The 26,291-nt window shown below is 41.7% G+C and overlaps 1 protein-coding gene across 3 annotated transcripts; it reads left to right on the top strand.

The window, feature by feature from the left end:
- Window positions 1-1,082: 1,082 nt before the first annotated feature.
- Window positions 1,083-26,291, top strand: LOC309711265 (solute carrier family 13 member 1-like). 3 transcript variants are annotated; one of them, XM_082541473.1, is made up of 16 exons: window positions 1,083-1,262; window positions 4,168-4,311; window positions 6,446-6,574; window positions 8,165-8,301; window positions 8,408-8,574; window positions 8,707-8,746; window positions 8,853-8,934; window positions 9,063-9,220; window positions 9,388-9,507; window positions 10,481-10,579; window positions 11,236-11,337; window positions 11,512-11,603; window positions 12,096-12,190; window positions 14,289-14,450; window positions 24,891-25,028; window positions 25,170-26,291. In XM_082541473.1, the coding sequence occupies exons 2-16, from the start codon at window positions 4,192-4,194 to the stop codon at window positions 25,302-25,304; spliced, it is 1,776 nt and encodes a 591-aa protein (XP_082397599.1). In that variant the 5' UTR covers window positions 1,083-1,262; window positions 4,168-4,191; the 3' UTR covers window positions 25,305-26,291. The 3 variants fall into 3 exon arrangements, with proteins under 3 accessions (XP_082397599.1, XP_082397598.1, XP_082397600.1); XM_082541472.1 differs by having other exon boundaries at window positions 4,143-4,311; XM_082541474.1 differs by lacking the exons at window positions 1,083-1,262; window positions 4,168-4,311 and adding an exon at window positions 5,044-5,762.

Raw genomic sequence — 26,291 nt, 5'->3', positions numbered from 1 at the left:
ACAAGTGTTTTCACTCATACACGCGATCTCATAAATCCTAAACAATCCTAAATATTTAGAAGTAGAGTTTGGAATGTCAGCTCCTACTGTTTAACCCCACTAATGACATGGAGACAAAGAGAAATGCCTCTGCCTGGTTCCAAACGTCTGCACTTTTGCCCACATTTAAAATTTCTTCAGCTCTTCAAAAATGAATAAATTAGGACTGTGGAATATTCAGTCTAATTTTTTCCAATGAATATCCACAGCTTTCCAGGAAATAGGACAGTCAAGGTTCAAATACACATTTCACAACTTCTTTAAATACTTTGCCAGCAGAGACACAAGCAAGCAAGTTATCCAGTAACTCTGAGACAAACTTGAAGAAGATCTTGGAAGACTGTGTGTATAATTTCAGGAATACGCAACTTGTTCTTGGGAAAGTTTACCAAATAACTGAGTAAACCCACTTCCAGGAACATAGACCTCTATGAACTTCTATTTTAAAACGTGCAACTCCATCAGAAACTTTTCTGAATGCCAGGAATGGAGATCGTTACTCAAACCAAGAATTCTTGCCAAAAATCAAATCCTCTCTCAAGTGTTCAGCGTTATGTAAAAAACACGCAGAGCTCCTGGAGAGGTATCTTCCCAACAAAGTATTGTTTTTGGAAAACCTCACTAAACCATAGTGAGGTTACAACTAATTCAAGTATAATGTTGCATAACCTATTATGAAACATTTTTTAAAGCAAGGTCTTTGACTTATGACCTCCATTATATAATTTCCGGACTGCACTGTTGGACATTTCTGTCGTGAAATCTGGTCACAGTAATTTTAATACAATAGTTTTAATAAGCAGTTTCTTCCCCACAAATATTCAGATGTTGTGAGCTAAACAGCTGCAACATGTTTAGGGTGGTGAACTCGAGTATGCGCTCTGATTTGAGGCTTTTTGAGGGGGAACTCGTGTAGCATCTCTGTAGACAGACCCACACGGACTACAGTAGGCGGCCAATGTGAACCCCAGTACTGGTTCATAAAAAACAATGGGTGATGTCATGATGTCCATCTTTCATAAACAGTCTGTGGTTTCAGTGTTAATGTTCAACAGGTTCAGGTGACTGTGGAGTGATTTAAAGTGGTGCTCGGGATTTTATTTGAGTGAGACCATCAAGACCATCAAGATTACGGTCAGCCAGGAGCAGAGGCTTCACTTCCCCATTTCCTTCACTACATCAAAACAGCACCTTTCAATCCTGAGGTGGCCAAGCTGCTAGAGGTGAGAAAACAGCACTCTTAAACTCACACACTACCAGTTAAAAGTTGGGACACACCTTCTCATTTAATGGTTTTTCTTTATTTTCATGACTATTTACATTGTAGATTCTCAATGAAGGCATCAAAACTATGAATGAGCACATATGGAATTGTGTAGTAAACAAAATATGTGAAATAACTCAAAACATGTTTAATATTTTAGATTCTTCCAAATAGCCGCCCTTTGCTTTGATTACTGCTTTGCGCCCTCTTGGCATTTTTTCGATGAGCTTCATGAGGTGGTCGCCTGAAATAGTTTTCCAACAGTCTCGAAGAAGTTCCAAGAGATGCTGCGCACTTGTTGGACCTTTCACTCTACGGTCCATCTCATCCCAAGCCTCTCAATTGAGTTTAGGTCAGGTGACTGTGGAGGCCAGGCCATCTGGCGTAGCACTCCATCACTCTCCTTCTTGGTCAAATAGCCCTGACACAGCATGGAGGTGTGTTTGGGCTCATTGTCCTGTAGATGTAGAGATGTGTCTGCTACTGGAACTCTGTGTGGCGTTTATCTGGGCTCTAATCTGAGGTGTTGTTAACTTGCTATTTCTGAGACTGGGAAGTTGGATGAATTTATTCTCAGCAGCAGAGGTGACTCTTGGTCTTCCTTTACTGGGGCGGTCCTTATGGGAGCCAGTCTCATCGTAACGCTTGATGGTTTATGCCATGAATTCTAACAGTTGTCAAATAGAGCTGTCAGCTGTGTACCAACCTGACTTCTGCACAACACAACTGATGGTCCCAACCACATTAAGAAGGCAAGAAATTCCACAGATGAACCCTGACTGGCCCACCTGTGAAGTGAAACCACTTCAGGTGACGACATCATGAAGCTCATTGAGAGAAGTCCAAGGGTTTGCAGCACTGTCAACAAAGCAAAGGGTGGAATCTAAAGTATAAAACATACTTACAGTTATTTATAATTTTTTTCTTTGCTATATGATTCCATATATCTTGCTTCATATATTTGAAGTATGCATCTACAGTGACGTCATTGTGGTTACACAAGCTCCGCGGACTTCATTCTGTGCTCCAACAGACTCGACAACATCTTGTCCTCTAAAGAGGTTAAAAATAAATACGCAAACTCATTAAGGAAACAAAGATAACCCTTCCTGCTACAGGTGAACTGCTGTATATGTTTAACAGCTCCACTGATTTGGAGAATTCTGTTTCCTGGACAGATTTATCACACAGGTTCATGTGCTTGGTACTCAAAGATGACTTCATTCAATTTCTAAATAAATTAATGAATAGTTAAAGCAAGCTGGCTGCATATGACCACAGTGCACGTCTTACAGTATGTTTTCATTATTCCAATTATTTGGACAAGATCTCCAACACCACTGGCTGAAATGCAACACAAACTATGATAAAGCCGTGTTTTATGGATGACAGCAGACACTCAGTGCTGTATCTCTTTCCTGACCTCCTACATGTATACTAACAGCAATTTCAACCAGAATTGTTATATTTGGAGTAGAGTCCAGTGCTTTTATAATATACCACACCTCAGATTTTTATTTTACCCGTATTCCTCCTGTTCTGATGAGGCTTCAGTGAACAGCAGGCCAAACAACTTAACTCAAGGTTCATTCTTTGAGTTAGGTGGCTTTTTTAATGGTTGAATGATTCATAGGTCAGTGTTTAGTCTGTCATAGGTCAGTGTGGCTTAATAAGCAAAGCAAACATTCCTCTGAAAATAGTGAGGTACAAGGACTGGACTGAGTGAAACAGCAGCCACTGTCCAAAAAAAAGCTTTGAAATGTAAAGGTGGGGAACTGTATCTCAGCTCTGGCTCATTGAAAGCAAAATAGAAAGAAATGGGGGTGACTCAAGAGTTTTGCACAAAAATCTCTTAATGACATTAAAGTCTAACTTATAAAGTGAAGTGGTTTGTGTGCTGTCAGCACATTCCATCTGGAAAGTTGGGTTTTTTTTATATTTTCCTGAATTTTGTTTAGTTATTAGTTGTGGGTCAAAAGAAACAGACATAAACTCAGCTAAACTTTAATGGATCTCTGAGGTTTTCAAGATAACAAGTTAAAAGATAGCAGAAGTTGTTGGAATTCTCACACTTATAGCCAGACACAAGAAAAATATACTACCGTCAGCAGGTGCCATGTCATGCTGATGCATGTTCTTTGGAGTATAGATTAAGACTCAACTTTACACAATGAGCTAGTAAGTTTCGTGACTTAGGCATATACTCACATATCATGCATACTTTTGGTGCCTGCTTTTAAATTGTTGCTGAATATTCAACATTAATTATATAACAGTCTTTATTCTTTCTTAAAATATAATGAGGACTGGAAATGATGCAAGTCGACATTCTAGCAAATAAATATTGTGTCTAAATATTTCACACCAGGATCAAATAGATAAATCCTTAAAAATCAGGGTGAATGAAAGAGTTTTCCCTATGAACTGAAGGAGGAAAACCTTAGAGCTCACCAAACCATGTACACATACAATATCATATCGCACGCTGGAAGCAACTTTTTAGGTCTGTGTATGTATATTTGCTATGCGCATTTTAGTAAAAATTATTCTCAGTAAGTATCTTTACATGCTTTATATTTTGTTTTTTATGTCAGAGAAACTACTGACATTGACCCTTTCAAGCACCACACTTGAAATAAATGAAAAGCCTTGTCACATTAACATCTGACCTTTGTCTTAGTGGAGAGATAACCAACAGTTACTAATGAGCTTTTGTATCTTGCTCAAGAAAACTGATATGGAAATGTAAAATGAAGCTTCCAGTAGTTTGATGACTTCCCCAAACCGGTTTCCAGCTTGTCATTCTCAGTCAATCATTACCCTCTCTAACATATCACAGCCAAATAACTGCGGGGTCACAGCAGGATCCTGCAGGAGAGACGAAATCGATGGGAGACAGGAGGATGCTGACGAAGCTGAGCGAAGCACTGTGGAACTATCACAGCCTTCTCCTGATCATCCTCACGCCGCTGCTGCTGCTCCCTCTTCCTCTGGTCATCGGAACAAAGGTGCGTGCACAAATATGACGGGAACTGTATCCCCTCCATAATAGTTTCATTTAACTGACATTGCACTGATCAGTGTTTTTAAGCAGCTCCTATCATTAATTGCATATTGTGAAATATGTTGCCACTGCTAGTTTTAATTGTATAGCACATAAACTTTATGATATGATCTCAGTAGGTTGTAGCTATTGTAGAGTTTTTGTGATGATCTGAACAGTCTCTGTGCTTTATTAAGTTTACGTTCGCTCTTTATTTGCTTTCCTATCAGCCAGTCATGGATTTGTACTTATACACTTTTTTCAACTCTGAGCACTACGAGATCTTTTACACTTTTTCCCGTCACTATAAATACGGCTAACAGACCCTTGTACTTAGTGCCATCTGACCCTTGATCCTTTTCTAATAATGGCCATAAATAAAAGTTTATATACTTTCATAAAATGAAAACACATAAAATGATACTTCAAGGTCATTTTTTACAATTTAGGTTTAAAAAATAACAGGATTGCAAATTAGAAGAAAGTAGAAAGCAAGTAAAAGGTGTTTGTTTCTACCAGCTTTTCTTGTGAAAGGCAACCTTGAGCTAATTATATTAGTACATGGGAATCTAAACTTTATTTCAGTCTAAATTTGAATTTAGACTACAGTACTGATCAAACGTTTAAGACCCCTTTAAAAATGGCAAAATATCATAATCTGCATTGGCGGATCTTAACAAAGTTCCAAGTAGAGCTTCTGTCGTGTAGCGCTGTGTGGCAGGCAGGATGACGACCCAAACACAGGCCTCAAACAAAAGCTTAAACTCAGCGAACACCATGAGACCGGAAAGTGTGCGCGTCATGGATGATGTCAGCGTGCACACTGTGTCTGAGGACGAGTGAACGCAGGCAAAGCTACTGGTCTAGACGGGATTCCCGGCTGTGTCCTCAAATCAACCGCGGCTCAGCTGGCTGGAGTGTTTACACACATCTTCAACCTTTCCCTCTCTCTGTCTGTAGTCCCAGCCTGCTTCAAAACGGCCACCATCGTCTCTGTACCCAAACCCTCCACCATCTCTTCCTTCCTCTTCCTTAAACGGCTGGCGACCGGTATCTCTGACCCCCATCATGAGCAAACGCTTTGAAAGGCTGGTCGGGGACTTCATCTGCTCTGTACTGCCCGACTCACTGGAACCGCTACATACTGCCACAACAGGCCCACTGATGATGCCACAGCCCTGACACTACATACTGCCCTCTCGCACCCGGAGAAGAGAGACACGTCAGAGAGAATGCTGTTTGTAGATTACAGCTCAGCATTCAATAGTCAGTACACACAAACTAAACAGTGAAGAAGGCGCAGCAGCGCTTCTTCTTTTTCAGGAGACTGAAGATATTCGGCAAGAGCTCCTGCATCCTCGGGGCCTTCTACCGCTGTGCCTTTGAGAGCATCCTCACTGGACGCATCACCACGTGGTATGGCAACAGCACCGCTTACAACCACAAAGCTCACCAAAGAGTGGTGCGGTGTGCTGAAAGGATAATTGGAGATGAGCTTCCCTCCCCCAGGACGTGTAGAAGAAGCGGTGCCTGAGGAAAGATTGATACACCATTAGCATTGCCTTTCCTCAGTTACTGCTTAGGCTAAATCATTTTGATGTGTGAGGGCATGCAGTAATGGAAAATGAAAACTTCCCTCAAATGTGTTTTACAAAAAGTAACGATCCTGTTTTTGAAAATGCAACGAGTATAAAATACTGTGAAATTTATCCATAAAAATATTAAATTTAAAAAAACTGAATAAACAAAACTGGTTCTTTCTGGATAATTTCAGTACAGATCCAGTTTTCTTGGGGGGTTTTTTGGAATTTGTATTATTTGTTTTAAAAAAGGCGCAGCATTGAAATGATCTGCAAAAGCAAAGATACATACATGCAGAAGTATAACAATAAGAATTAAGCTACATTTAGACAATGCTTCAACAACCCAAATAATTACCTGAAGGTGTTTTGAAGTGGTTGCTGAGTGACTCTAGTTTACCGTCTCTAACTTCTGCACGTGTGTGTGTGTGTGTGTGTGTGTGTGTGTGTGTGTGTGTGTGTGTGTGTGTGTGTGTGTGTGTGTGTGTGTGTAATCATCTTAATGTGTTTTCCCTGTAGGAGGCAGAATGTGGCTTTGTGATGATGCTGATGGCGATATACTGGGTGACGGAGGTGATTCCACTGTCCATGACCGCCATGCTCCCCGCCATTCTCTTCCCCCTCTTTGGCATCATGTCGTCCTCCAATGTGAGTCCTTCTGTTAGCAATCACAGTTACACAGGACAAAGTGTTGATGCGTTGAGAGTTGTTATTCTTTATGAATGCACAGCAGCAGGTGTGTTGCTCTGGTTCTGGTTCTGCCTACAATAATAATAACATGAGTAATAACTTTAAAGGTCTAACCAGCAACATGCAGATGGCTTTTCATTTTGAAGCAAGATACAAATACACATAAGCTGTAGTAAATGTGGTGTGAGAGATTTAGCTGCTCTCTTTGCCAAGAGTGTGTTTGTCAAACAGGTACTCCGCCATGCCATTCTGGGGAGCGCCCATGCCCACCTGAAGTTTTCAGCATATTCCTGCTTCTTTTCCAATTTGCTTGTCCCTCGTGTGATCTTAAAAATCCTAAAACGGCCCTCTTCTTCCATCCATCCATCCATATGCGATAGATGGATGGATGTTCCCAGGCAAGCTGAGCAACATCATCTCTCCAGCGTGGCCTGGGCCTGCCCTAGGGCCTCCTTCCGGTGCTACACGCCCAGAACACCTCACCCAGTAGGGGCCCAGGATGCATTCTAATCAGAGGCCCGAGCCACCTCAAGTAGCTCCTTTTGAGATGGAGGACTAGGAGTTTTACTCTGAACCCCTCTCAAATGACTGAACTCCTCACCCTATCTCTAAGGGAGATGCCAACCACTCTTTGGAGAAAGTTAATTTTGCCGTTTGTATCCACAGTCTTCTTTGTTTGGTCACTATCCAGAACTTGTGACCATAGGTAGCTTGTGTACTCACCTCTCTCCTTAATACGAATGACCAGTACAGCATCTGCATCACTACAGACAGTCCCTCAATCTCTCACTCCCCTCTCGCCCCACTCATTAACAAGACCCTGTGATAGTTAAACTCTTCCACCTGGGGCAGCAAGTCACCCCTAATCCAGAGTGAGCACGCCACCCTTTCTGGATTCTCATTTCTGCCACTTGGCTGCAAACTGGTCCAGTGCTCCAGTGTGAGCTGGAGGCCACCAACTGATGAAGCCAGCAGAGCCACGTCATCTTCGGTCTGCCAATCCCAGTTCTCCATCCAGTGTTCCAAGGTATGTCAACCAAGAGAGCTCTACAACATCTGAAGCTTTTAGGAACACAGAGTGAATCTCATCCACCCCAGAAGCCTCTAAAACAAGCCAGTGTGTCTCAGCCTCATGCACTATGTCAGGCTCCTTCATCACCAGAGAGGTCATGTTCCATGTCCCCATACCCAACCTCGAAAGCCAACGATCAGACTGCAAGGGTCTCCACCCCTTACTGATGCCTGACACACATTGCAAGTGACCAGCATGGCACCTCCTGCGTCTTATGGGCCTACAGCAGAGCAGGCCTTGTTCTTATTTGCAAATAAATGTTTTTATTCTTGGACACTTGGACTCTTCTTTATGCTCATCCAATTATTATCTTTTTAAAGTTGTATTTTTAATTGGTTTATCTGTTACTTGTTAACTCCCTGTATAACATATTCATTGGCCACAAACTCAAATTTGAAAATGGGCTTAAATTTTTACTCCTCTTCCTCAATTACTCTATAGCAGCTCTCTGTTCTAAAATCCCTTTTCTCCTCTAGGTGGCAAAGGAGTATTTTAATAACTTCCACTTCCTGCTTGTGGGTGTTATCTGCCTCGCCACGTCCATCGAGAAGTGGGGCCTCCACCGCAGAGTCGCCCTGAGGCTCGTCACCTTGGTGGGGGTCAACCCTGCTTGGTGAGCATCTTCGTTCTCTGCTGTTGGATTCAAATTTTGTATTTCTTCGAGATTTAAGTGTGAAGGCTCCATTGTTGCTTTTTGAACACACCACTGTCTCCTTCAGGTTGTTGCTTGGCTTCATGTCCGGCTGTGCCTTCCTCTCAATGTGGGTCCAAAACACATCAGCTGTTACCATGGTGATGCCCATCGTAGATGCTGTTCTCCAACAGATTCTAAAGGCGAATGAAGAGGGATACTCTGGTGAAGACAACCCTACCCTGGAGCTGGACGGTACCTGCACAGACAGTATACTTTACTTTATAAAAGCACAAAATATAATTAAAAGTGTGAGATAGCTGTGTGTCTTTGAGCTTACAGTAGGATGGAACTTGTGGCCCTGACCATAATCTGTCATTTTTCCAGAAATCAACAACTGTACTGCAAAAAATAAAGAAGCTCTGAGGTATGTAAAGCATGGGGATTCACTGCTGCCCTCTGGGTTCAGGGTGTTCTAAGTTTTTGTTTCTGATGTGCTTGAAGAGCAGTTGAATCCCTTATTCCTCTCTCAGTGACAGCACAGAGCCAGATGTCCCCACAGAAACCTTCACTTCTGTTCAAATACCAGCAGAGTCGCAGCCTGCAGCAGACGAGGTGCAAAAAAGCACCAAACAAACACAGAATAAAATTATTCTTTGATATTTTTCCAGTGCTCATACATGTTCTGCTACTTCCGCTATTTCTGCTTCTCTGTCTTGATTTCTCCGCATTTTGTCTTACAGGCTGCAGAGAACGTACCCACGGCCTCCTGCAGGCGTCGGCAGGGCCGGATGCTATGCAAAGCCATGTGCATCGGCATCGCCTACTCCTCCAGCATTGGTGGCATCACCACGCTGCCGGGAACCTCTGCTAACCTCATATTCTCTGAGTACCTCAACCAGTGAGTGTCTCACATCAGGTGTATGTTAATGAGACATATTGGCAGTGGTGGGATTAATGTTGCCTTCAGTGTTCGGTTAATTCAGTCTGCTGCACAGCTAGAATGAAATAATGATTGAAAGACTCCTTTAAAAATAATGTTTTTGAATCCACTGTCTTTACATTCAGCGTTTACCCAGACTGCAACAGCATCAACTTTGCCAACTGGCTCCTGTTGTGCCTGCCCATCAGTGTTATCATGCTGCTGCTGACATGGTTCTGGCTGTACTGGCTCTTCATTGGCTCAGAGTGAGTGTCAGCATACCATCTGCAGAGCCAATCACCTGCTATCAGTGCTATTCTACTCTGACTACTCTTTATGCACACTCCATTTGTTATTCTGTTTTATCAGTTTCATCATCCTATTCTGATTTCTTTGCATTAATCAATTAGTGGAAGCATCATCACATGTGTTATATATGTGTTTTATTATTGTGAAGATTTATTATAGTTCAAAGCTCTGATGATGAATCAGTTGTTGGCATCTTTAACAGAAATGTCTGACTAACTTTAAACTTAAACTTAAGCAGAAGTTTCCGGCAGCTTTTCAGAGAAAACTAAAGAACATATACATGCTATTTGAGAGTTTGTATTATGTTTTGCTACCGCATTTACAATAGGTTAAAGGTACGATTTTTATTTTTAAAGTCCAATCCTCACCAAATAGAAGAATGCCAAAGCATCTTCCAAAAATCTGCAGTATTCCCAGAAAAAGTGTCTTATATGCATCTCCATTTATATTTGGTAGTATGACTTCAGGACATAACAGAGCAGGCATCACTAACAACAGGAAGAACTCAGGGAGGGGCAGCCATCAACTGTGACTGGTTAGGAAGTGAGGATAAAAGAGAGGAGAAGGCTAAACTGGAGAACATAGACAACTACAGTCCTCAGTGCATGATGGGAAGTATGGGCATAGTTGGCAGCATAACTAAAGATTGGTTCATGGTCACCTGATCTAGATCTAACTAGAGATTTAACAAAAATGACATTTTTAAGCCTCTCTTTAAGTAGACACAGTCTCTGTCTCCAGAATCCAAGAAGATCCAGGAAAACAAATCACTCCTGCATACAAAGTGTTTCTCTTACTCCAGATTATTTTAGTGCAAAGATGGAATTTTATCATCAGTTTGACTTAAATAGTAAAATTTGCAAGATTAAAATGAAATTTCTCTCTCTCGCTCACACACTCACACACACACACACACACTGTCTCATGCAGCTTCAAGTTCCTGTGGCAGTGTCGGGGAGAGCAGTCTGACAGAGAGAGGGCGGTGAAAAAGGTGCTGGAAGATGAGTACAAGAAGCTGGGAGCCATTAGGTGATCTCTCATTCGTTTATTTACGCACTCGTTTATTCATCAAAGTAATCAGTTTGATCATTTATTCATTCATGCGTGATCATTTATGCAGTGTTGGTGATACAGGATGTTGGTTAGGGATTTACACTGGGTCTTAATGCATGCTCAATCATCCAGCTAAGAAATCCCAGAATCTGGACGTAGCGTTTTCAGTGTCATCCAAGGGACTTCTTCAGTTTCAGTTGACTGCAGGTTTCCCCAACCTTATAAATAGTTCTGCATAATGATCAAAACTGGCACCACGGCCTGACAGTGGACTGTGATGTCAGCTTCATGACCATTAATATGCAAATTGTTTGACCATTGATCAATGGCCACAAGGACTGAGGAGCTCATTCATATATATATATATATATATATATATATATATATATATATATATATATATATATATATATATATATATATATATATATATATATATATATATATCACATTTAAAGAGCCATATTTTTATTCATGTATTTATTTAACTATCCACAGCGTTTTACAGTACCTTAGATGGTTAGTTGTCATGCCAATGCTGTCATTCATTTTACTTGTTGATCAGTTATTGACAGAAAGACATTCCTATGATAATTTATGCATTCACACATTCATTCGTTCCCTCTCTCCAGTTCTCAGGAGATCTTCACCGGGGTGGTTTTTGTGGTGATGGTTTTGTTGTGGTTGACCAGATCTCCAGGTTTTGTACCCGGCTGGGGTTCCCTCTTCCCTCAGTGAGTCACAACCTTCTTTTATTGCCTTGGAAATTATTCAAAATTATTCCCACAAACAATATGATACAAATGATACAATGACAAAGACGAGATTCTTTGGGAAACATGCATTTTTATGATTTTTCACAGCAGCAATGAACCATGACCCAGCTGATCCCTTTTTCTGTTTTTCAGTAAATCCAACTACATCACAGATGCCACTGTGGCTCTGGTGCTGGGCGTCCTCCTCTTCTTTGTACCTGCTCACGGACCCTCCAGAAAATATGGTGTGAAATATGTATGAAATGTGGCTTGTTGTTTAGTCGGATGTTGAAGGCTAACACAAGTACTCTCAACATTTTTGTTTATGAAGGGCAACCAATCAGTTACAGTTGAAACCTTGTTTCAGGCAAACTTTAAACCAAGGGGCTACACCACAGACCACTGTGAGATAAATAAGAATTATTAACTGAGTCATGCAAAACTGCTCCAAGAATAAGGAGCAGGAATTAGCATAATGGGTCAGGATTAAATACTGTAGATTTACTCAGGTTGGTTTTTCTTAATTCTTCTTAATGCAGTTTTCCTACACCACATTAATCTCACTTATTTGGTTATTGCGCCCTATGCATATCAAGCTTTTACATAAAAGAGATATAAAAACTTGAGGCTGCAAAGAAATGTGTGAATACCAACAATCAGTAAAGTTTTAACAATCATTTAACACGTCTGTTTTTCAGCATCAGTCCCAGTAAATATGTTTTTTTCTCTCAATTCAGAGGCGATGATCTCTTGGAAAGAGTTTCAGGCCTCCATGCCGTGGCAAGTTGCCCTGCTGGTTGGTGGAGGCTTTGCCCTCGCTAAAGGTGCAGAGGTATGCTGAAATACAAATCACAATACATCCAGAACAGTTTCCTCGTACAGACCAAGAAGAAATTTGATGCAAACATTGTAAAGTTTTCACAGCTAACACAGAAAAATCTCAGGTCCAGACAAAAATCAGCACTCTGGTGTAGATCATTGGGAATGACAGGAATTTTCACTACTTCGTTACTAGGGATGGGTATCATTTAGGTTTTATCCAATACCAGTACCAAACCAGTACTTTTGAAACGGTGCCAGTGCTTAAACGGTGCTCGAATCGGTTCTTAAAGAATCAAGAACACAAACTTTGTCCTAAAATCTGTCATGTTTAGCTGTTTTTTGTAAAAAGATAACAATGTTAGCCTTTTCTGCAGCTATAGGGATATATGGTATCACTCTTGGCTGGAAGCAGTGCTTAAACAATGGAAAAAACACAAACTTTGTCCAAAAACCTCTCATGTTCAGCTGTTTCCCTCTTTTTCTTTGGTCATTTTAGCCTTTTTGGCCAGGGTGAAGGGAGTATATGCCATCAAACAAGAGGACAGCTGCATGTAGCTACGACGGTGTTTGCTAGTTCACCTTACATGCATTAATGTAATAACGTGGTTAGCCTACTCAACGTAAATTACACATGAACAACATTAAGCTACTCACGCAGAGAAGAACAGCTGCTGCTGCATCATCATCCTCATCATTTCTGCTACACTGACAGGGCTAGGGGCCAGGACTCTCCTCTTCGGGTTCATGTTGCTAACTCCGGGTCCGATAACAGGCACCACACCCGCAGTAGATGTGCTCGTTGTGAGGTCTCGCAGCAAGCTATCAAATACGGTGCATTTCTCGGCTTTTAAAAAAAACGCTATGCGTCACCAGGTGTTTCATCGGATTCGAGGTGTTACCTCCTTTGACAGTATCACAGTATCAGCTTAAAGCACTTGTTGCTGCTGAGTTTGCATCTTTTGCTGTGAAGTACAGCCAGACTTTGACCGCTTCACTTTGGGCATTTTTAATCTGTAGCTCTGCTCTAAAAGAACGTACGTACCTGGGCCCGCCTACTATCCTCGGAAAGGTAAAATGATTGGCTAGAATCCAAAGTGTATGACATCTCAGTAAAAAAAAGAAAAGCACAGAAATGTGCGCTGCTCTTCGGTCTGGTTACTACCGTTTATGTCAGAACACCGGTACCCATCCCTATTCATTACTCATCCAAATGACTTCTTCAGTCTCAGCTGACTGCAGGTTTCCAACCTTATGACCAGTACATTTGTACGATAACTGAAACTAGCACCACTGAATGAACAATAAGCTGGGAGGTCAGTTCCTTGACCATTAATATGCAAATTGTCATGACCATCGATCAACAACCATTGATCAAAGATCACTGATCGTTGCCCATGAGTACCATTCACAGAGAGTTAGGGAACGGCTGCAATCACAAAGATGTGCCCTTAGGCCCCCTCCTCAATTCAGAGATGGTCTTTTCCCTTTCACCTAAATGGTCTCCTTGACTCCCCACTTAAACCAGCGTTCCTCCCTGAGTGACGAAATGTTTCTCCCACTGAAAACACCACGTCCAGGTGAACAGAATCAACCTTCTGAAATTTATTGGCTATGATTTGTCTAAAATTGAAATCATTAACTAATGAACAAATGGTTTCACTGTCAGACCAGCACGTCCTCATCGCATCTGGTCAAGTGTCCACAAACGTCATGTCAAATCTTCAAAATGGGCCTTCAGAAACCAGTGGTTGATGTAATGGTACCGGGGCACCCCCAGTGTTAAAACATGGGGAAGCAGAGGTGTAAATTGTTGTAAGTGTAGTGTGATGAATGAGCGTCTGACAGCCGAGAGCTGCAGCCGTTTATAATAAAGTTGACTCTAAAGAGCAACCTCTGGACCCGCCGTGTCTCAATCACACCACAGGTACCTATGTCCATCTTTTATAGTGTCTACACCAACATGATGTATAGAAAAGGTGAGCCAAAGAAACTAGTCTCTTCAGAAGTTGAAAGAACTGACCTGTCCCTTAGTTTAACAAAAAGAACTGTTAGATACATTAAAGCTGGTATAAAATCTGCTTAACGTGTGTGTTTGTTTGTGTGTGCAGGAGTCAGGTCTCTCTTTGTGGGTGGCCAGGCTGATGACACCTCTGGGCGACCTCCCGGTCTTAGCAACAGTCACAATTGCCTGTCTCATTGTCACCACGCTAACAGAAGTGACCAGCAACGCCGCCACCATCACCATCTTCCTCCCCATTCTCTCTCCTCTGGTTAGTTCAGTGTTTTATATTGTACAGATCTGCGGAAAATTTGATTCTCTCAGTCTACTAGAGTAGCTTTGCATGATTCACAGTTGAAAATAATCTTCGTTTATCTTACACTGAGGAGTCCCTCAGTTTACGGTCCCTCCCTTTAACCCTAATTTCTTTAACTGTAGCTAACCAACAAACCACTAAGGGATAAGCAGTTGCCATCCTACAGACCCGTTGACCGAAGCTTTGCTTGTCTTGAATATGAGCGTCCACTAAACCAGCTCATCGCTTGACACCAACTTCATTTTTTTCTAAATCAATTTCTTCAAGGACAAACTTTTCACACAATTTTTTGTGTAGTTTCTTGCAAATTTCTAAGTGTTAATTACCTGATATGTGCGACTGTGGACATATTCTGCTAACCACGTTTGACACAATGAGCTGCCCGCTCTCTCTCGTCTGTAAATGCCAGCCTCTGGTTCCAAAAAGCCAACATACAGTGGCTTGCAAAAGTATTCGCCCCCTTGAACTTTCCCACATTTTGTCACATTACAGCCACAAACATGAATCAATTTTATTGGAATTCCAGGTGTTACTCCCCTCGAGTCGTAATAAAGCTCAACTTGTTCCTTGTGTTTTAACTGACATTTATTTCGGACAGGAGGATTCTTCGACATGCCTTAACTTGTAATGATGTCCAACCACAGCCGATACAATGCCGTCAGAACTAAAAAGAAATACAAACTTAAATGAATATTCTTAATAAAGCCCCTAAGCATTATATATGGCGAAACATTCCAACAAAACAATCAATAAAATACACATTACACCTCACACTGCGGTAATTGCACTAGAATATCACGCAACACTAGCATATTTACATACAACGAAAATAAACAAAAGAAAACATTTACCTCATTGGCCTCACTCAAAGGGAATAAAACTTTAATCCTTACATCGTGGGGAGGTCCAAAAAAGGCACTCTTTTATTTATCTTACTATTTACTATCTTACTGTGGACGTGCAAACCTCGTGGCTCGTCTCAATTAGCTTGCTGAGTGTGCCAGCCAAAAATACCCTCTTAGCAACAACAGACGGAACTATAGAAAAGGTTCCTATCTAATTGCACAATTAGTAAAAATAACACATTTAAACATATAAATCCAATGAACAAAACATGAATTACTATTGATTTATTTATTAATATTTCAACTACTAATTGTTTCAACCTTACATATCTAATAAAATGAACTTAAATGCGAGAGTTGCCTATGACGGCAGCTACACTCCCACCAAATCACTTGTGATTTCCACCTATGAACTTATGAAATGTAAACTAATCTGCTTCTAATAGTGTCACAGTCTTGTGTATAGGTCTGTCAAGTAGAACTGGTTTACTCAGTCTCTTTCCATGGTCATCTAACAATGAGTCACTCATTAACAGTTGTACTTTGCGTATACATCCATCTTCACTCGGGTGTATGGCAACAACTTTGGCCAACTTCCAGTCGTTTCTTGATGCTTGGTCATCTTGTACGATCACTATGTCATTGATCTTTGCATTTCTGTTTGTTTTGTGCCACTTTTGTCTTTGTTGTAGGCTCAATAAGTACTCTTTCTTCCATCTGTGCCAAAATTCATTGGCCAAGTACTGGACTCTACGCCATCTTTTGCGAAGATACAAATCCTCCTTTACAAAGTCTCCTGGTGGTGGCAGTATTACTGACGACTTCATGGTCAACAGAAGATTAGGTGTAAGTGGCTGAGGTCCAGTAGGATCGTTGAGTAAATGTGGGGTGATAGGTCTGCTGTTAACTATCGCCATCACTTCATAAAGATAGGTTCTTAGAGATGAACTGTCCAATGATCTGGATGACTGATCCAGAATGGTTGTCAATACACTTCGGATCGTACGAATTTGCCTTTCCCAGGCTCCACCCATATGACTGGCAGAGGGAGGATTCATCACAAACTCACAGCCTAGCTGTTTCAAACTTTCCTGATCCATTTCCTTTACTGCTTCCAGAAACTCACGTCTGGCTCCAACAAAATTGGTGCCTTGATCTGATTGCAACTGACGTACATTCCCACGCAAAGCGATGAAAGAACGCAGTGAGTTTAGAAAAGCGTCGGTTGACATATCATCAAGTAGCTCTATGTGCACCGCACGAGAGCATAGACAGGTAAACAGAAGCCCGTAACGCTTCAGTTCTTTTCTTCCTTCTTTAATGTAGAATGGGCCGAAACAATCCATCCCACAATACGTGAAGGGAGGGGTGGTCTCCATTCTCTCACTTGGTAGGTTTGCCATCTTTTGATCTTCTTCTCGACGTCTGAATTTCCTGCACTTAATACAGTTGTAGATAAAGGATGATACTGCTTGACTGCATCCTAGTATCCATATTCCGTTCGATCTCAGCTCATTTATCGTCATGCCCCGTCCTTGATGTTTCACCCGCTGATGATAGTGATCAATCAGTAACTTTGCGATATGGCAAGTCTTTGGTAAGATGACCGGGTGCTTGACGTGTGGCTGCAATGTAGAACGCTCTAATCTACCTCCCACTCTAAGAACACCCTTCTCATCCAGGAAGGGATCGAGTCGATAGAGTCTATTTGTTCTGTCCTTGGGTAGATCCTTTCGCGTTTGAAGTGCCTTGATTTCCTTGCAGAAGATTGATCTTTGTACAATGGATATGACTTTAAGCTCGGCTTCTGTCCTTTCTTCAAGGTTAGTGGCTTTATTGCTTCTCCTTTCCAAGCCCTTAAACTCTTTCACAAATCTGAGAAGTCTTGCCATAGCTTTGACCAACCTTGGCCAACTGGAGAATTTCAGAAAACGTTCTGCCAAAGAATTTGTTTCTGTAGTTGTATGGAGTACAACAACTTTGCGTACTTCTGGATCCTCTGCATCAAGTTTCCCCACCGTGACTTCTTCGTGGGGAAGTTTCTCTTGCCAAAGAAAACTTGGACCACTAAACCAGTTGGAGGTAATGAGGTCTTTGGCCTTCAGTCCGCGCGAGGCATGGTCTGCTGGATTGAGATCTGATACCACAAACTTCCATTGCATCGGTTGAGTGCTTTCCTTAATACGCTGAATGCGATTTGCAACGAAAACATAGAAACGTCTCGCATCGTTGTTGATATATCCCAAGACAACTTGAGAATCTGTCCAGAAGAATTCTTGAGCATCTTCTAGCTCCAACTCTGCTTTGAGCATGTCACTAATCCGCACTGCTACAACTGCTGCAGACAGCTCCAATCGTGGCACCGTAGTAACCTTCGTGGGTGCTACTCTGGACTTGGCAAAGACAAGAGCGCAGTGGACTTGTCCTGCTTCACTGACAGCTCTCAGGTACGTACAAACACCATACCCTGAAACACTTGCGTCTGAGAAATGGTGAAGCTCGTACTTCTGAACTGTTTGAAAATCTTTTGGCACGTAACATCTGTCAATTTTGACATCTGCTAGATTTTTTAGATCCAACAACCAGGACTCCCACCGTGACTTCAGATCGCTTGTGAGTGGTTCGTCCCAATCTGCTTTCTCTCGACACATTTGCTGTAGTATCTGCTTCCCAAGTAGAACAAAAGGTGCCACAAAGCCAAGTGGATCGTAAATAGAGGCTACTGTGGACAACACTCCTCTTCTGGAAAGTGGCTGCTCGTTCACAACTACTCGAAACTGGAAATAATCCGAGTCGATGCACCATTTGACACCTAGGGCTCTTTCAATTTGTTGCTCGCCCAGTGACAAGTCCTTTCTTACTGTTTCTGCACAATCTTCTTCCGGTAGCGAATTAAGCACTTGCTTACTGTTTGAAACAAACTTGTGAAGTCGCAAGCCTCCTGTGCTGCAAAGTTCCTTTGCTTCCTTCACCAAACGAATTGCCTCTTCTTCTGAGTGGAAACTGATAAGACCATCGTCCACATAAAAATTTCGCTCAATGAATCTTATGGTAGCTTCACTGAACTTGCCTTGACCTTGTGCAGCAATATACTTGAGACCAAAGTTCGCACAGGCAGGGGAAGAAGCAGCTCCAAACAAGTGTACGCGCATGCGATAGACAGATGGAGTAGAGTTGAAGTCTCCATTGTCCCACCACAAGAAGCGAAAGTAATTTTGATCTTCTTCTCTGACTCTGAATTGATGAAACATGCGCTCAATGTCGCACATCACTGCAACTGGACCTTTCCGAAATCGGCACAGGACCCCCACTAGAGAGTTGGTTAACTCTGGCCCTGTAAGCAGGTAGTCGTTCAAGGACACCCCTCCGTACTTTGCTGAACAATCAAACACCACTCTTATTTTGCCAGGCTTTTGAGGATGATACACTCCATGGTGTGGAATGTACCAGGCAGGGCCTTTGTCCAGGTCTACAGAGGGAACTCTTTCTGCATCACCACGCTCTATAGTCTCTCTCATGAACTCTGTGTAGTCTTTGTGGTATTGCTTGTCCTTCTCAAATCTTCTCTTCAAATTTTTGAGTCTGTGTTCTGCACAGCTCCGGTTGTTTGCCAGACTTGGTCTGTCTTCCTTAAATGGCAAAGGTAACTCACAGTGTCCATCTGCTTTCATCTTCACTCCTTCTTCCATTATGGAGATGAACCTTAAATCTTCTTGTGAGAAGTGTGAATCTTCCACCTTTCTTTCATTGAAGTCGGACTCGAGCACTTTAATTACATCTGCAGATGTGACCACCTCTTTGACTTGTGTGCGACAGACGTATTGCACTTCTTTGACCAACTGCTCAGCTGACTGATTGGGTGTCACTTCCTTGACAATGATCTTGTGGCTACATCCTATGGCATCCCCATAGTCAACACATGGATTAGCTCCTCCAACTATTGTCCAGCCAAGGTCTGTTCTTTGGGCAAAAGGTTCATTATCTTTTCCCGCCACAACTTCTCTGGGTACCAACACTTGTGAACAATTGTAACCAATGAGCAGGCCTACGTCACATTCAATCAGTGGAGCGATTTCTTCAGCCAGGTGCTCTAAGTGTGGCCACGCTCTTGCTGTCCTTTGTGTGGGAATATGACTCAAATTCGCAGGAATAAACTCTCTTGTGTATGTCACAGGAAGAGGAATTCTCCTTGAAGAAGAGAAACCTCTGACCTGTAACCCAGACAGCCTTTGACTTGGTACTAAAGTGTCTTTAGAAGACATTGTCGAGAGCTTTAACTGCACACATTCCTTCTCTGCATCCAGAGCATCTGCCTTTTCCTTCAAGACGAATGTCGTGTCACTTTGGCTATCAAGAAGAGCATAGAGAAGAATCTCATGTTCAGGATTGCTTGTTGTGGATAACCAAACTGGAATGATTGTAGATGTGAGATTACTTCTGTCACTTTGAATCACACGGTTTGATATTGCTTCACTTGGTGCTTCCTTGGGTTTGGTTTCTCTACTCTCTTTATTGCCTTCCATCTCTTTCATTTGTGGTTCCTTGTCACTTTCCTTTTCTTTCCTTTTCTTTGAGGTTTTGTCTCGTTCCTCATGCAAACATGTCGGGTGTTTCCCTTTACATGTGTCACACATCTTTCTCCTTTCACATTTCTTTGATTGGTGTCCAAAGCCTAGACATCCAAAGCACAGTCCCTTAGTTTGCACAAATTTGACTCTTTCACTCAAGACCTTGTCCATAAACTTCCTACATGTGTGAATGCTATGATTTGAGTTTTCACAAAACACACATTTTTTTGTGTTGGACGTCTCTTCTGCAGCACTCACTAGCACCTTTGCTCCAACACTTCTTGTCTTGAAAGATTTCATTTTCTCTGAGTCACCTGCTTTGAGTGCATGAAGCGATGTTACTGGATTGCACGCAATCTTGGCTTCTCTCGCAATGAAGTCAACAAAGTGGCTAAATGTTGGAAAAGAACCATCTTGTTCTTCAATTTCAATGACCTTTCGATTCCATCTTGCTGACAACCAATCAGGTAGCTTGCTTAGCATTCTCTGATTCTCATTGCAGTCATTCAAAACTTCAAGACCTTTAACCTGAAGCATGGCCGCTTCACATCCTCTGAGAAAATCTGAAAATTCTCGAAGTTCAACGCTATCCTTGTTCCCAATCCTTGGCCATGATGTCAACTTATCTCTGAAAGCTTTGGTGATTACAAATGAACTTCCATATCTTTCCTCCAAAATGTTCCATGCTGAGTAATAAGCACGCTCTGTTCCCAACAGAAAATAACTCTCAACAGCCTTTCTCGCCGGTCCTCCAACATACTTGTGAAGATAGTAAATCTTTTCATTCACTGGGATGTTCTTTCTGTCTATCAGCATTTGAAACGACATTTTCCAATCCTTGTACTTGAGAGGATCTCCGTTGAAGACTGTAGGTTCTGGTACTGGTAGGCGACTTATGTGAATGGACTCAGCTAGAGCTTGGGCCAATGTTGTGGTACTATCTTCCTGTTTGCTTTCTCTTGGTTGTGACCTTAAGTTGGCTTGTGGCATATCAAACGGCTCTGCATTTGCATTAAGTTGCGAATGTGCAAACTGATTCATCGGTTTAGCTGTGACATTTCTCCGTTTGCTCCTTTCGTGCAGAAGGTCTGATATTTCTTCATCTGAGCTTCCTTCGTCATTGTACACTTTCAAACGTGCTTTAGCAGCATTCATTCTCTTTACTGTTTCTAGCCTTTCAAGCTCTCTTCGCTTTTGCTCTAAGGCCTTCTGTTTCTCAGCATTCTCTGCTTCAAGGATTTCAAGTGCCTTTCTTTCACTTTCCAATTCCTCCATAATCTTCAGAGTTGCTTCAGTAGCCGCAAGCTCTGCAGCTGCTTCTTGCCTCTTTACAGACAACTTACTTGAGCTTCTTGATTGCCTGCTATTCGAACCTTTGGATCTTTGAGAGGCGGCAGAATTGAATGCTGATCCTATATCACTCCAGTGAACCAATCTCTCAGAAAGTTCTTCGTCTTCTTCTGCTGCTAATTTTTCTTGAGCTAGCTTTATCATCTTTTGAGAAACCGCATCACAGGTGTCCACTCTGCGGCGAGTGTCTGCATCAGGAGTTTCATGATTGCGCAGTTCATCATAAACTTGTTTCACTTCTGCCGAGGTATGTTCAACTCGGCCGATAAGCTCTTTAAGTTTTGCACTAACAGGTTCTTCAAGTGCCTTTTTGCCTTGTTTTGCAACAACTTTCCACATTTCATAACTGACTTTGAAGCGAGCTTGAAGCTTGTTCACCTTTTCATCATGTAGTGCTTGGCCCCTTTCAGTGAACTTCTTAACTCTTTGACTTTTCCTCAAACTTCCTTCTTTAGTAGCTTTACTTGTGCATGGTTCTGGCAAACTTTCTTGCTCTTCAAAAGCTTCTTGCTGCTCCACAGCTTCAGTGTCACAGCCTTCTTGCTCCATGTCACAGACAGTCAAAGGTATTGTACTACACTCAAGTCACCTAGGTCAACTTAAATACGTGAATAGTCACCTTATGAAGCACCTAGGACCTTAAATTGCTTTACTTTAAAGAGTCAACTTAAACATATGTCACAAACTCTTAAACCAAAATAGTAAATTGCTCTTCACTTGTAGTAAAACAGAAAATAACCTTCAATGTCAAACAAAATACTATAATGTGACCTTTAAATATCTAATGCAGTCTTAAAATAAGCAAACCCTTATAATCAACTTAAACGTACCTTAATTACAGTTACTTAGCATAAACAACAATAACATGAGCTTAAACTTTTACTCCAAACCACCACACTTCCACTTTTATTGCTTGACAGAGTCCCTTTAAGATGAGCTAAAGAAATCTACTCTCCACATTTAACTTGTATAAACGTGTTACTTCTTTGTAGCTTAACCAAGCTGCACCGCTGGACTCTGGTTGCTTTATGAGATGTCTGTGTGTGTGTTTGAGCGTCTTTGATGCGTGAGAGAGACGCGAGCTTAATCACGTGACCCGGCGCGCTGTCGGCTCCGCTCCGCTCCCACTCGGCTCAGCTCCGCTCCCGCTCGGCTCCGCTGCGGCAGACCTCTTTCTCCTTCTCTCTCCTCCAGCACGAAGCAGGCTGAGTTCTGACTGTTACTCCCCTCGAGTCGTAATAAAGCTCAACTTGTTCCTTGTGTTTTAACTGACATTTATTTCGGACAGGAGGATTCTTCGACATGCCTTAACTTGTAATGATGTCCAACCACAGCCGATACAATGCCGTCAGAACTAAAAAGAAATACAAACTTAAATGAATATTCTTAATAAAGCCCCTAAGCATTATATATGGCGAAACATTCCAACAAAACAATCAATAAAATACACATTACACCTCACACTGCGGTAATTGCACTAGAATATCACGCAACACTAGCATATTTACATACAACGAAAATAAACAAAAGAAAACATTTACCTCATTGGCCTCACTCAAAGGGAATAAAACTTTAATCCTTACATCGTGGGGAGGTCCAAAAAAGGCACTCTTTTATTTATCTTACTATTTACTATCTTACTGTGGACGTGCAAACCTCGTGGCTCGTCTCAATTAGCTTGCTGAGTGTGCCAGCCAAAAATACCCTCTTAGCAACAACAGACGGAACTATAGAAAAGGTTCCTATCTAATTGCACAATTAGTAAAAATAACACATTTAAACATATAAATCCAATGAACAAAACATGAATTACTATTGATTTATTTCTTAATATTTCAACTACTAATTGTTTCAACCTTAAATATCTAATAAAATGAACTTAAATGCGAGAGTTGCCTATGACGGCAGCTACACCAGGTGAAAGACCAACACAAAGTGGTGCACACGTAGAGAACTGGAACGAAAATCATACGATTCCAAACATTTTTTACAAATAAATAACTGAAAAGTGAGGTGTGCATAATTATTCAGCCCCCTGAGTCAATACTTTGTAGAACCAGCATTTGCTGCAGTTCCAGCTGCCAGTCTTTTAGGGTCTGTCTCTACCAGCTTTGCACTGGACTGAAATCTTTGCCCATTCTTCTTTGCAAAACAGCTCCAGCTCAGTCAGATTAGATGGGCAGCGTTTGTGAACAGCAGTTTTCAGATCTTGCCACAGATTCTCGATTGGATTTAGATCTGGACTTTGACTGGGCCGTTCTAACACATGGATATGTTTTGTTTTAAACCATCCCATTGTTTCCTGGCTTTATGTTCAGGGTCGTTGTCCTGCTGGAAGCTGAACCTCCGCCCCAGTCTCAAGTTTTTTGCAGACTCCAAGAGGTTTTCTTCCAAGATTGCCCTGTATTTGGCTCCATCCATCTTCCCATCAACTCTGACCAGCTTCCCTGTCCCTGCTGAAGAGAAGCCCCCCCAGAGCATGATGCTGCCACCACCATATCTGACAGTGGGGATGGTGTGTTCAGAGTCATGTGCAGTGTTAGTTTTCCACACATAGCGTTTGCATTTTAGCCATCTGACCAGAGCACCTTCTTCCACATGTTTGCTGTGTCCCCCACATGGCTTGTGGAAAACTGCAAACGGGACTAGAGCAGGTTGATATGACCAAAAATATTTATCATGATATACATTTGAAAATTTGCGATAACGATATAATTCAAACTAAAAAAAATATTTCACAACTCCACAACTTTATTAGTGCAAAAAACAAACGAACAAACAAACAAACAAACATCAATGCATTTTCACTTAAACAAGCAGCTGTTTTTTTATGTGCATGCAAATTCCTCGCTGACAGTTTAACCAAAAGGCGTTTCCAGTGGAAACTGGCCGACATATCCTCAGCATAACCATGTATAATATCCACTAAACTTAAAAAGAGGTTATACACACACAATATGGTAATATTATGTTGAAGCACAGTACGTATCACTCCGCGAGGCTCTGCCTACGATAGCCGCAATGCTCCGACAATCCATCAAGCGGTGCGGCTTCGTAGCTTAGCAAAGTCGTACTGAAACATTTGACAGATTTTCGAGCGCCGCAGCTGGAATTGCAGCAAAAGCTGGTTCTACAAAGTATTGACTCAGGGGGCTGAATAATTACGCACACCCCACTTTGCAGTTATTTATTTGTAAAAAATGTTTGGAATCATGTATGATTTTCGTTCCACTTCTCACGTGTGCACCACTTTGTGTTGGTCTTTCACGTGGAATTCCAATAAAAGTGATTCATGTTTGTGGCTGTAATGTGACAAAATGTGGGAAAGTTCAAGGGGGCCGAATACTTTTGCAAGCCACTGTAGCCAACACTGAATTCCCAAATAAAAGGGTGATGTCAGGTTGGCTATTTCCATCTTTAACATACAGTCTTTTTTGTCTGACCTGCCACAAAACAAGTGGTTTATTTCCAGCTAGTCAGCATCAATGACACTACTGTGTATGGAACACTAGAGACTGTTATTTCACTAATTTATGAAATTAGTGAAATTATTATCAAATGGACTGGTTCTTATATAGTGCTTTTCTACTCTGAGCACTCAAAGCGCTTTATGAAGATTGTTCTCGCTTCAGGCCGAGGCCATACACGTCAACCCGTTGTACATCCTGATCCCTGCCACCCTGTGCACATCCTTCTCCTTCCTCCTGCCAGTGTCCAACCCGCCCAATGCTGTGGTGTATGCCTATGGACACATCACTATCATGGATATGGTGAGTTCTTTGATAAGAAAAGAGAAGCAGACACTAGAAATAACTCTTTCACTAAATGTATGCTGGCCATAATTCACAAGAAACATCTGTATAACATTCATCCTTGACTGCAAGCCTCGTGTCTGATCATGTCTGCTGCAGGTGAAGGCGGGGCTTGGTGTCAACACGATCGGAGTCCTCTCCCTCCTGCTGGCCATGGCAACTTGGGGAATTCCTCTGTTTTCGCTGGATACATACCCTGAGTGGGCACCGACCTTCAACTCCACGACACCTTGATGAGCGGACCCTGGAACTTAGTTTTCAGTGGTCAGAATCCTTATAGAGACTCCAAGGAGATTCTTGCTAGAGTGATGTTAGACAGGCTATAAACTAAAGTTAAAAGCTGTTAAAAATAAAATAAAATATTAATATTTATGTTTGTTTAGTTTAAAAGATCTATCTCTTTAGTTTGAGTTCATGGGCCAGGAGCTGCAAAGTGAAGTCGGGTTTTTCTGGAAGGTAAACGTCATCCTGGAGTGTAATTAATGCAGTTTTGTAAGATGCCACCAGATTCTCACAGTTATTCATCAGGTGTCATTTTGCATTAGTATGAAACGTGCAGGAAGTTGGAGGGTTGCTGTCAGAATCAGTCAGTTTGTTAAAAAGCACATCATCGTTCGTTTCCTTCAAGACTTTCATTTTCTGTGCTTTCTTGTGTGTTTTTTTATTTCACTTACACTTATTGTTAGACTCTGATAAGGATTTTGTTAGGGTTTAAATACGCCACTCCACAACAGTAAACCTGCACACTGGAAAATTTGTGTAGCGACCCTGTTTCACTAATGCCATAACCCATAAGAAGGGAGAAAAGGTTGCTGCCACTCGGCATGCATCTATGCAATACGCTGATTAGTTCATATGTTTTCACTTTTAGCTGTTAACTGGGGCTCTGTTGTTCTTCCCTTTTCTATAGATTTCTAATCAGGGTTCAATTCTATGCGTCCTTCTTAAATCCTGTCTCTGGCAAAAGCTGGGATACCACACTGGAAGTAGCACATTTTTGACTGGCTCAGGGATTTGTGTAAACCCAACAGGAGAAGTTTGGATATGTGTGTGTTTTGTTTTTTAAAGTTTTCAATAAACTGTGTTTCTCTGACTTCTAGTTTGATTTTCCTGTGAGATTCTGAGTGAACTGGTTTTGGTTGACCTTCGTATGGAAACGCACAGCTAGGGAAAAGTCTCGTGCCCTTCCTCTGCTTGTAAAAGTCAGCTACTCTGGGATAA

This window comes from Aulonocara stuartgranti (genome assembly GCF_965226115.1).
Source record: "Aulonocara stuartgranti genome assembly, chromosome: 7".
Lineage (NCBI taxonomy): Eukaryota > Metazoa > Chordata > Actinopteri > Cichliformes > Cichlidae > Aulonocara > Aulonocara stuartgranti.
The sequence above is the reverse complement of the archived record's forward strand: the minus strand, read 5'-3'. Positions and strand labels throughout refer to the sequence as shown.